This window comes from Temnothorax nylanderi, unplaced genomic scaffold (genome assembly GCF_030848795.1).
Source record: "Temnothorax nylanderi isolate EJ_2023f unplaced genomic scaffold, tnyl_v1.0 TNYL_tig0031_pilon, whole genome shotgun sequence".
NCBI classification, from domain to species: Eukaryota; Metazoa; Arthropoda; class Insecta; order Hymenoptera; family Formicidae; genus Temnothorax; species Temnothorax nylanderi.
In genome coordinates this window covers 853,719-865,996 of record NW_027249093.1, presented here as the reverse complement: position 1 = coordinate 865,996, position 12,278 = coordinate 853,719, and the positions used below count along the sequence as shown (strand labels likewise).

At 49.9% G+C, this 12,278-nt stretch overlaps 1 protein-coding gene across 1 annotated transcript in view; it reads left to right on the top strand.

The window, feature by feature from the left end:
• Positions 1-12,278, top strand: part of LOC139770650 (uncharacterized) — a 38,820-nt gene that overhangs the window by 24,210 nt on the left and 2,332 nt on the right. Inside the window, exons 10-21 of the mRNA XM_071702725.1 lie at positions 294-407; positions 499-615; positions 1,157-1,262; positions 1,350-1,539; positions 1,989-2,175; positions 3,553-3,667; positions 4,133-4,269; positions 5,282-5,421; positions 6,305-6,407; positions 6,627-6,652; positions 7,024-7,098; positions 7,177-7,357. Of these exons, the coding sequence (XP_071558826.1) occupies positions 294-407; positions 499-615; positions 1,157-1,262; positions 1,350-1,539; positions 1,989-2,175; positions 3,553-3,667; positions 4,133-4,269; positions 5,282-5,421; positions 6,305-6,407; positions 6,627-6,652; positions 7,024-7,098; positions 7,177-7,357 (1,491 nt within the window). The remainder of the gene's footprint in view (positions 1-293; positions 408-498; positions 616-1,156; positions 1,263-1,349; positions 1,540-1,988; positions 2,176-3,552; positions 3,668-4,132; positions 4,270-5,281; positions 5,422-6,304; positions 6,408-6,626; positions 6,653-7,023; positions 7,099-7,176; positions 7,358-12,278) is intronic.

Genomic DNA, 12,278 nt, shown 5'->3' with positions numbered 1-12,278 from the left:
CTTTTACAATACGTTTATGAATTGTTGTTTCAATTCATTTTATTATCGCGAGAGGAGATAGTATCGTCACCTCTGGAAAATCCGAGGGATAACTCGCGGTTCCCGGTTACACGGTTTCGCCCTTTCCACCCTCGCCCTTACTTGTGTTCCAGTTTCGAACAGCTCCGCTGCAAAGTTAGACTCGCTTAGCTCGAGCGGAAGTTTCTCGCGCGCGGAGCGCGACCGTGTGTTTGAGCGTGTGTTCGTTTTTTTTCTTCTTCTTATTTCCTTATTTTTATTTCTTTATTTTTTAGACGTCGACGAATGCGCAGCCGGTATTTGCAAGGGCAACAAATGCACCAACGTGCCGGGCGGCTATCGCTGCGAGTGCGAGGCGGGATATCGATTCCACGGTGATACCTGTGTAGGTTCGTGTGCAAAAGGCGGAAAACGTGTGCTCTTGAAGAAAAAAACGATGTCGCTTAATCGTAAACTGAAACTGAGTTTGCTTTTGCCCAGACGTCGACGAATGCGCGGAGGAGGAGGCGCCCTGCAGCGAGGGATGCGTCAATATACCCGGCTCGTACTACTGCACGTGCCCCACCGGATTTCGGCTGCAGGGGGACGAATGCGTAGGCAAGTTTTGAGGCGCGCAATCGCCTCAAATAAAACGGTGTTCTATGACATACATATATATTAGTATATATATTTTATACATATTATTGTATGTACAGCTAACTCTCGAATAACGATTAATTGAAAACCGCGGTGTTATTCGAGACTTAGGATTCACACAATTTTAGAGATCACGTTCCGCGCTATTGAAAACTGATTCAAGCAATTCAAGACTGATCCATATAAAATTGGACATTTGGTTCCAAGGGATTACAAAAAAGAAACAACTTTTAAAACGTGGAATTGTCACAGTTTTTTACCGTGCTATTCGAGACTCCGTGCAATTCAAGTATCGTGTTATTCGAGAGGGGGGTTACCTGTATATATAAAACATAAAAATCAAGTCTGATTGCGAGTTTTGATATATTTATATTTCTCTCACGCGAGTTGTATCACGATCGCGCATCAACAATCATATGTTACGTATTGCATGATCGTGTGTGCACATATTTTGCGCACGTAGTCTTATAATATTAATCTGAAAAATTCAATCTACGGCCAGATATCGATGAATGCGAATGGCGTCGCGGCAGATGCGATCAGGAGTGCGTCAACACGGTAGGATCGTTCGTTTGCGCCTGTCGTGCCGGATACACGTTAATTTCGAGGTAAGACCCTAAGTATATACAGCGGTAGGGAGTGGAAACAGGGATCACGCGATTCCCCGCTCTTCATGTATGGGATTGCATAAGCAGGAGTCAGTGTCAAGACGTGAACGAGTGTCTAAACCGGAACGGCGGCTGCACCGGCGAGTGCGTCAACACCGCCGGAAGTTACTATTGCGCCTGCAGTAAGGACATGGTGTTGGCGCCCGACGAGAGGAGTTGCGTCTCGCCGACGACGACGTCGGGATGTCGTGCCATGGAGCCACCCCTACATGCAGAGGTACGAAACTGTCGCGCGAATATCGACAAGTCACGTTAGATAGATCGAGTCGATATACAATCGAAATATATTCTAAAATATCTTTCAAAAGAGATACACCGTACACCATACATTTCGAATACGTATCTCTTCCACTTTGCATTTTACACGCCAAGTTAAAATGTTCAAAAAAATTCTGAAAAATCCCGAGTTGTAAAGCCAGCTGAAAAAAGTAGAGAATTTAGAAGTGTTCAGAACAACCGGCGGAAATTAAAGCGAAGCTGCGGGATTTTAAAATGAGATCAAGATAAAACAAGAACAGACACGGGGTAGTCGGAAGTTAAAAAAATGTTTATAATAACATAATTTATTATTACATTGTAATACGTTATTTAGTGATACGAATATGTGAGCTTTGCTCTCTCAACTATATTATTCATCCCGCGTTCTTCCCATGTCTAATCGTGCAGGTCAGATGTCCGGGTCACCCTTCCGGCGCATCCGTCTACCCGCAGGGGGCCAAGTGTCATGTCCGATGTCGCAGAGGTTTCCGGCTAGAGGGGGCGCACACGAGACACTGCGTTAGCGACGGCCACTGGAACGGGGAGCAGCCTATATGTCTGCGCGAAGTCGCGACAGACCCTCTTTACAACCCAAGTATAACTCAGTTCCACAGTATACGTCCCCCGCGGCAGCCAAGAAAAACGCTGCAGGCGCGTCCGTAACTTTCGCCGAGAAATTAATCAAAATGTTTATCCGATAAAATTTTTAACGAGCTGACTGTTGCATCGGGCGACGCTTTAGCACGAACTGCTGCACGCTCATTTCATCGTCGCGTAATTATTTTCGACGAGAATTTTTTTCCCCGTTGGAGTATAATTTTTTTTCTAGCCGCTTTACTGTTTTTGAGACGCGTCCGCGGTATTTTTTTTTTTTGTTCGGGGATCTACGTGTCGCTCTTTTCAGAGAAGCGTTTTGAAGCGAGCGCCTACATTGCACAAGTAGAGCTTCCATTGAGTTTTTCCTCGATTTTCGAAACATTATTCTTTCCAACGAACGGAGAGCCGGCGTTCGGTCGCGCGCGATCGAACGTAAAATATCGCCGGAGAATCGGGCAAATAACTTAATGACGGAAATTTTCTCGGACGCGCTAAATTAGTCATGCCGCTCGGAGAGAGAGAGAGAGCAGCTTTTAATAATACAAAGTTCCTGTGTAGAGTCTTGCCTGCTAACGAGATCATACGTTAACGCCGCGCTCCTTAACGAGCTTACTCGGACCGGCGGGTTTTTACGTTCCGCTCTTTTCCTCCCGTTCGTTTTGCCCGCTTTACCGGCTTTTTCATCCGCCGCGTCGCGCGCATTTTCACGGTTCTTTCCTCCGGTGGCGCTAATTGTTTCGTTTAATGGAAAGGAGATTTTGATTCTACGCCCGTCGTGCCGTTTTCGGTTTTTGCCTGTTTACAGCTACCCGAGCTATCGCTCGGGAATCCACTACTTGCTACCGAGGTATTCAAAACGGCTCCCATTTTGAAAGCGGTGCCGTTCGGAAGCTGAGCGCTCTTTAAGTAGCTTCTATCTCGCATCAAACGATATTACGCGCGTTTACGGTTTGCTTCATAAATAAAGGGGGTGGGCTTCACGTTCTATAGACGGGATATACAGGATATCCGAGAATCCTTGCGTTCAATCTAACGATAGATTAAATAAATGATGGATGGCTCGATGCTTTTTAGTTGTAAAAAGAGAATCGATTTCGTATCTATCACTGAAGCCAACGTTTTTTTTAGGGACTTCCGTGTATACCTAACGGCAATAGTTGTTATTACGTCCCCGTAAAACCGATAGAAGCGTGATAAACGCTTTCGCGCGCAACGCGATACTTTCCGGGGGGGGGGGGGTGAAATAACGCTTCTTGAACACTAGCGGGCCGACGATACGGGAATTGCTCGCCATCGGAGTTTCTTATCGCGTTACGGTGTGGGGAAATTGGACGATCAGTATCTGAGAGTTTAACTATCGACTTTATCGCCGTAGACACGCCACGACCGTTCGTGAGCTGCCCCCAGGACATGGACGTCGAACTACCGGCTAGGCAAAATACGATACGCGTAACTTTCCCGCAACCCAAGTCCAACATGGATTGGTGGAGGTAAGAAGAGTATAACGGGACGGTGTGGTCCTCAAATTCGAGAACCACCAAAGTAGATCCGATTTAAGCATGTATGTATGCCATTGAAAGTACAATATGTAAAATTCCTTGTGCATATAAATGTATCTTACTCAAAACATTGTTACTCTCGTTTTGAGAGGATCTGTTCAGAGGGACGCGAATTATTTCTGTCCAGATTCCAAATAGAAACTCCATATTTGGGATAAAAAGGGATTTGCCAGTATCGCGGAGCGATATATTTATTTGGATCGAATTTCGAACATATGGAAAGGTTTTTGAGAAATTTCTGCACGGATAGAACCAAAAACATCCGTAGTTTTTGTCAGTCCTTCTATTAATATAAACAAAATAGTCCATAGTTATTTAAACAAAACATCGAGTGCACGTCCACCTCGCTGGCCTTTGTGCGCTTCTTTTTGTCTTTCCCCTTTTTACGTTTTTCAGATACGTACACGCTTCACCTCCATGGGCGAAGCAATTGCAAGCGGATCTGCCGGCGGGCACGACGGTCGTTACCTTCACGGCGTGGTCGCCGGTCTCTAATTACACCAGCACCTGTAGGATCGTGATAAGAGTTCGCGGTAAGTCCGGCGCACATAGGAGAGATATCAGGAGTAAAAAGAATCCGCTTTGGGAAGTGGCAAGGAAAATGGATCTCTTCTGCGAGCTCCTTTTTCTCGAGCTAAGTATCATCGAGGTAATAAGAGCCGCTATTACAAACAGTATAAATAAACGTGAAGCAAATAGCAGTAAACCCACATGTTCACATTTTATGCTAAGTTACTCGTTGCCGTAATAGGGATCGGAATTATTGATAAACGAGCGTATCAATGAACCGAACGTTGATAAAATCTGTACGTCGAGATTGAAAGGCAATTCTACGGGAGAGATATAACGGGAAAGGATTTATCTTGACGTATTCCAACGCGAAGGAGTAACATCTGTCTCTTTTTACCTGTCAACCGTGCCCCTCTGAGAGTTAAATTGAGCGGATAAGAATAGAAAGGGGGACTAGGAAATTCGACAGCTCCTAAGCGGAATCTTTGATTTCATAGATTATCAATCTACGATTCAAACTCCCGAAGAATCCCATGAAGTTTCTATCAATACCTCCCTTTCTCTCTTTTTATACCTCCGACTGTCGTCTACTTACCCGAGGAGAACTTTTCGCACAGGGGACAATCGATCGGCACACGAATCGTCCCGACGCGAGTAAACTTTAGTTTCCGCGGCGAAGTGCACTCCGTCCCGTCCCGCTTAATTACTCATTCGGAAAGTTTGCGAAACTCGCTTTAAGCAAGTTCCCTCCGCAACGCAGCGGCTGGAAGAAGGAGTGCATCGTCGTGGTCGATACGCGATTACGCAGAATAAGCTCTCGCGCCGATCAGACGAACTCGCGGGAATCACGCCGGTGTGCTCCTTTCGCGGATCCTGGCGGCCCCAAAACCCGCTTCATCTTATCTTTATTATACGCCCGCTTTATCTCGATTCTGTTCGCTCTATATGTTATCTCTCTATGCGAGACTATACGAGAGGTAGCGAGCCTCTTGGAGGGGAAAACTCGATAATCAAGATACGTTGCGATATTTTCAGATACCGAAAATCCCAAGGTTACCATGTGTCCCGTGTCTTTCGAGGTCAGGCTGAGCCCGGGAGAACGGAGTCGCCTGATATTCTGGCAGGAACCGACCTTCACCGACAACGTCGGCGTGGAGCACGTTTACAAAACGAGGGTACGTAGGTACTCGCCCGAAGAGGTAATCCGTTCCCGTGTCCCGTATCAGTATTCGCTATCGGATACAGGCGTTACGTATATACGAGATCTTCCGTTATATACGAAATTTCACCTCAATTTTCCCGTGACTGTTCGCAAATTCGTGTCTCCGATATCGAGCGGTCGAGACCTTCCCACCCTCCTGTTAGCGGATCCTGAAGTTAATTAACCCCCTTTTGCCGTTGACAATCGAGCATATTAATCGAGCGAGGATATCGTCCATTAATTATTCGCGTTCGTGTTTCGAGAAAATGAGATCCCCGCGAAGAAACTGCTGCAATGCGGCGGAGGATAGTATCTACGATTTTCCTCGCGAACGGTGCGCCCCGGTAGGAAAAACCCAGCTGGATGATTAATCATTGTCGGTCGACGCCTCCGCTCCGGTTTTTATTGTGTCCTTTTGGCGCGCGTCGCGCCGCGTGGAAAGCGTACGTGTACTTTATTAACGTAATAACAGAGATTACCCTGTCCGCGCGATAACCGACGCGCGGATAATTGGTGGCTTGCGCTCTCGATAGCGCGGGTTATAAATGGCCTTGGACATTATGCAACCTGACGGTTAATCTGATTAGGCAAATTGAAACGAGAATCGTGCGCGGCTATACGCGCCGATCTCTTTAATCGGGTCATTCGGAGGAGGCGAAAGGAAAAAGAAAGAGAAAGGGCATCAATCGCGTCGACTGATTCGTATCCGATTTTGAAACGAAGCGCCGCATACGGGCGCGAGATACGGGGCACGGATTCGGGGCAAACGGGTTCTCGCACATGCACGGCGGATATTTTCCTCGGAGGAAATTTCCATGCAATCGCGCGAAAAGTTAATTATCGTATATCTCGCACAGGGACCCGGACACGTGATGTATCCCGGCGTTCACAACGTGCGCTACGTCGCCTCGGATGCAGCCGGAAATCGAGCCGAATGCCATTTCTCGATACACGTGAGAGGTAAATTTATGCCATTGTGCCCCGCGGGGGCACCCGACAAGGACTTCGCGGCGAGGGGAACGCGAACGGCGTCGCGACACGACCCGAGACACCCGCGAATTCCCCCTCGACGTGGAATATTGTCGGCGGCGCGCGTCGCATTTTTCTCTCTCATAAATATATAATGTAATTATCGATAGAGAGCACAATTGATCCAATATTTGTCTCGTATATTTACAGAAGCCGCGGATGGTCGCGACTCCGAGGTGAGTACGAATAAATTGTCGCGGATACTTCGTTAATCTTGATCGACCCACTTTTTTATTCACTTTAACTGGATCAATCCATTTTGTTTTTATTGAGTTACATAAATCTGTACGATGCGAGACGATTTTATCGCGTCGATTCTAGTAAAGAATTTCACTCTCGTAACGGCTTCTCAATCTAAAACGAAAATATCGGGGCAACCAGTAAATATCCTTTATAAGCCGTTTAAAGAGAATCGATTCTGCCGCGCGCGAGCCCGTAGAAAGGACCCTTTTTCGACGATATAGCCGTAGATTAAAGCGCGAGAGAGAAATTCACGCGGGGAAAGGAGGAAGGGGGGGTCTCACAGTGCACTTATCTCCTCGTTTAGCCGAGATTCTATAGAAGAAGGATGCTGATGTGCCCCGGCAGACCGCCCCAGCCCGTGCCGAGCTCCTCTTACGAGGTGAGTAGACAAGAATGCTCGCCATTACACGCGAGAGGTCGACGAGATTCTCAGGAAGTATCCTAACTCGACTTACAGTGGCAAATACCGAGCGGTTGTTACTTAAGATACACCAGAATCTTCTCCGGGGCTTATCAGCGACATCCGGAACATCGGCAGAACGGTTACCAGGAGACCGGGGCCCCTTATCGTGAATTTCCGCTTATCCGGCAGACTCCGAGTCGCCTGGACGTCGCCGGGACGTACAGTACCGACGATTGTAAGTAATTTGTACGTGTTAACGACCCAGACAGTGTTTCGTCGAGGCGAGGTCAATCATAAATGCGATTAAATACTAACTTCCCTAAATATCCTACTTGATGTCAGAACGGACATCTCTAAAATCTAATTTAGGTGATCGATAATTGTTGTCAGAATTCAGGACAGAATTCCGTTTATAACTTTGTGTAACGTAAACGAACGTACATATATATCAAAATGCATGGACTAAAATTATACATGGAATTCTATCTTGAAATTCTATCTCATATGAATTACGGATAAGAAAGAGAAGTTTGTATTTTAAATGAGAATATATGCGACAAAAGCGTGTGATGGATTTAACCGTCATTATTCATGTTTATAAACACGTAAGACGACACGTTATAAATAATAAAATGTGATAGTCGAAAACCGCGGCGCGTACCGCAATCGATAATTCAGCTTAACGATCGAAATGGAGCCGTGGAAGAGAAGAAAATCGAGAGAAAAAAAAGAGAAAGAGGAAAAAAGAACAAGAAAGCGAAGCGAGACCGGAGGTATCGACTATCGACGATAGTGCTCCATTATGGAAGACAACGCTGTTGGCAGCCAGCGTCTCGAAGGCGGCATCGACCGGCTGAGCGTCCGCAGCCTCGCGATCGGCGGTCTAAAGTGTTCAACGTGCGAAAGACGACGGAGGGCGATTTGCAATTACGACGGGGGATCCGACGGGGAAACAAGGCGATCGGGATGTTCGACGTGCTGGCGCCGGGGAAGCTCGTCTTAACCTCGCGATCGGCACCACCCTTCGTGGCCGAGAGCGCCTTCGCTTTAGCCCTGACGATCTTGTTAGCGGCGCCGCTGATCGTGCGCGTTTACCTCCTCCTCGTACGTGCCCCCGATAAATTGTCTCGCCCCCTCGCCTCGGCGGGGGGTAGTCGGGGGGCGTGAAAACGTTACCGCGAGTATCTCTCTTATCGCGGATTCGCGCGACGAAAGCGGTGTAACCATTTTTATTCGTTTCCTTTTTTTTTTCATTCGCCCGGCGCGCACGTTTCCTTCGATAAACAGGAGCCAAGGGGCAGTTTGGCTGGCGTACCGCTTTTATTCATATGACATAACGGCGCCGTCGACGCGCTATCTCGAAAAAAACCGCGCGTTCGGGAACGCGCTTTAAAACCCCCGGTGCGCATCGATAACGCTTCCGCGGTGTTTGAGCGGAAGCACCGCGCTGGACTGTAAATTTTCCAATTTCTTTCGGCGTAAACGTGATATAACATTCGCGTTTGTAACACAATGGCGAGGTATACCGCGATACCGCGATACCGAATCCATTGAAGGCGATAATATATACTATCCCGCTGCATTATAAAGTCAGAATCGAAGTGGGAAAATTTTCCCGACGGTATTACGTCTTTTCCCGAAGTAGAAGCGTATGTATAATTGCGAGAAAGATTCGGAACGAGATTAAAGTAGTTTGCTCGAAAAATTTCCTCTCTCCCTCTCTTTAGAGGGAGAATTTAACGTCGCGTATAAACGGTCTGCCACCGACGGCTCGATCCTCCTGCAGCTTGAAATTGAATATTACGTTACGTGTAGGACAAGCCGCTGAGAGCCCTCACGAAGACAGCCTCGTCCTCGCATCGCCGTCGCCGCGATTGTGCCAGTCGAGCGTTATTGATACATTATCCGGCTCCGATCGAGGCGGCCGATTCCACGTCGAGTTCCAGCCTGCATCCGGAATCCGCTCGCAGGATCAATTCCACGCCGGTTCTGCGAAACGACGGCGGTGTCTCGAAGAGCTTGAGTCGACGCGGGATTCGAGTCGACGGGAAGAACGGAGATCGCCGATTGAAAGTGCGGAAATGCCCGCCGTCGGATCGTCCCTCGTCCCTCGCGGATTCGCGGCATCCCGTAATCGACATGTCGAATCTCGATTACAAAGCCTATCGGCACAAACTGATCGAGGCGACCCTGAGGAAGCAGTACGACGACTTCCAGCCGCCGGGCGACGTCGTCCTGAACTCGCTGCATTTAAACTCGGCCGATTCGGTGATCGGCGTGAGATTGAACGATCGATACGCTCACAGTCTCTTCGATTTCGTCGAGGAGTATTATGACCTCGCCGAGGCAACGAGCCGGAAAAACGTCGAGCGTCTTCATCCGCTGGATCATTTCTTGCCGAGAGACGCGGGAAGACCGCGGACCAGCGAGAAGGAAACGGAAACGATTCCCGACAATAGCGTCGATCGCGAGCACAACAGAAATCATCTTCCGGAAAACGTCGACAGCAATCCCCCGGAACTGCCCAGCACGGACGATAATGGGAATCCGCGCGACTCTGGTCCACCGGATGATGTTCTCGCGATCGTGACGGGCGATCGGGATCCAAGATCGGAAGTGCCAATTTTGAGAAGGTCGATTCCGACGCGATCTCGTAAATGTGCCGACGAAACGGCGTTACCCGGACATAGCGCGGAAGATGATTGTTCGCGATGCGCGAGAAGGGAGTCTTCGTGCACGAGGAACGATCGACCGGCGAGCGGCGGAAACGCTTCGAAGGTCTTCTCGCCGGAAACCCGGGAAGCGACGGGATCATCGAGACCGGGGACGACGCGCGCGGACCGTTCGCGCGAAGCCAAGAAAAAATTGGGAGATTACCCGTCCATGCTCCCGTTGTCGGGCAAACGTCGCGCGACGAGGGAGACCGGCGGGAGGTCGAATTTTATTTCGGTGAGCTCCAGCGAGATTGCCAGCATCCGCAGCGATTCCAGTAAGCGCCGGGACGACGAAGTGTCGTGCCGCTCGCGCGAGTCATCGATCAGTCCCAGGAGCCGCGCGTCGTCGCGTCCCCCTTGGCTGTCGGGGAACCGAGGGACCTCCTTCAACAGGAAATACGGGAGAAATATCGCGGAGATTTCCGCCGCGAGGGTCGCGGCCCCGATGTCGGCGCGCGCGAGCGGACCGCAGAAATTGGCAGTTTCGTCCCGAGGACGTTCGAAGGAATCCTCGACAGCGTCGGTGAGCCGTAATCCAGTATTTCCCGGACGAAGAGCGGCGAGCTTCGTCGCGTCGCGGGGACGGGAATTTATCGGGATGACGACCGAACAGCAGCGCGAAGGGAATCTCGCGACACGGCCGCGTTGGCGGCGAAGTAAATCAAAGGATATCGGAAGCGCGACGGTGGAAGATAACGAAGAGGGACGAACTTTGAAGACTGTCGATTCGCCTTCCGGGGAGGAAACGTCCGCGAGAGGAACGACGATCCCGACGCTGCCCGCCTTTTTGTCGTCAGCTTGCTCGCGGAAGCGCTCGCCCCGGGCCGCTTTCTCCGCCGACGCACCTGCGACTGCGAACAAAACTTCGGCAACAAAGAAGCCGGAATTAATAACGAGCCGATGCGGCGCGAGAGGGGGGCCGGTATCCGGGAGTGACGCGCCGAGGCCCAGCCTCGCGCGAGATCGGCGGGAGAACCTGGCGAAATTAAATCGCGATGGAAAACGACAGTTAAGAAGCGCGGAGAATCCCCCGAAAGGCGCGTCGCTAAGCCCGCAGATTGAATTATCCGCCGAAGTGTTAAACCCGGCCGACAATACCGATAAATCCGCGATCCCCGACGGCGAGAGACTCGCGGGGCTCACGTTCTCCCGAATCGATCCGCGGGAGAGTGCAGAAGGGGGGGCGGTTGAGAGCGACGAGGGGATTCGAGCGGAAAGCGCGAGGGGAACGGCGACGGGGAACGACGTGAAATCTAACAGCACCGACGACGTCGCTCGATCGACGGCGCCGAAAATTATACGAGATCTGCGAGCGAGAGCCGCCAGCGCGAACGATCTCCCCGAGAGCCGCGGGCCCGTCGTCGCGGCTGCTTCGCATCCGACGACGGCGCGGCGGGATGCAAATCCCGCGACGAGAAGCGGATTAAACGGCGCGAAATTGAATACCCGATCAAACGGCGCGGCCGACGAAATGAGATACGATGAATCTCCGTCCGCGAAGGCGTCGTCGTCCCCCGCCCCGCGCGAGCGCGGTAACGTCGCGGCGGAGGCGAGTGAGACGCGGCAGGGTGATGTCGCGGGTCGCGACGTGGCCGACGACGAAGAACTGCAACTTCCGCGGCGCGACTCGAAGATAGGACTCGCGATGAATTCCGCGCTGAAGCGATACATTAAGATGCTGAAGCAGGGCCTCCTGAATCACGGCGATAAAGACGGCGTCGCCCTGGCGTCTCTGAGCCTCTCCGACGCCGTGTCCATCCTGTCGGAGCGGAGAACGCCTCTGTCAGCCGAGGAGATCCAGGAGCTGCAGGACGTGCTGGACAGAATCGAAAGAAATCCCGAGCTGTTGCGCAAACTGTCGTGCCCCAGTACGGAGAGCGTTGCGTGAAAATGCATATTTGCTCGTCAATACAACCGGTGTTAATATTTCCATCGTGTTTTAATGTAATTAGTCTTTGTTGCGAAACGATTTGCCGCGTTACGGTTCGTTGCGCGCTAAGCCGGGCGTGACGAATTTTCAAAATGTAAAACCCGTTTAAATCGAAACGGTGGGAGTTAAAACAAAACGCGGCGCCGGATAATTGGCAAACAGATAAAATCGCGATCGACGTTTATATTTCTGCTGGCGTTATTATTGTTATTATTGCCAAATCGCATGTCTACCGTAATAACAAACGTTAAATGCGATTGAAAATAACGTGGAATTGATTTCGCGCGCGCGCGCGCGGGACAAATGCCCTCGCTGAAAGTCCGATAAAAAATTGAAAGCCGACACAAAACTGACGCATTTCGCGGTTACGAAGGCAATTATATGGTCCAACATATTTGTGAAATATCTTTCTTTACCGTTTACAATTTCGTAACGATTAACAACTGATACATTTTTTTTTTTTACTTAAAAGAAAATACATGATATAATAACATGTCATTTCCCTGTGACTA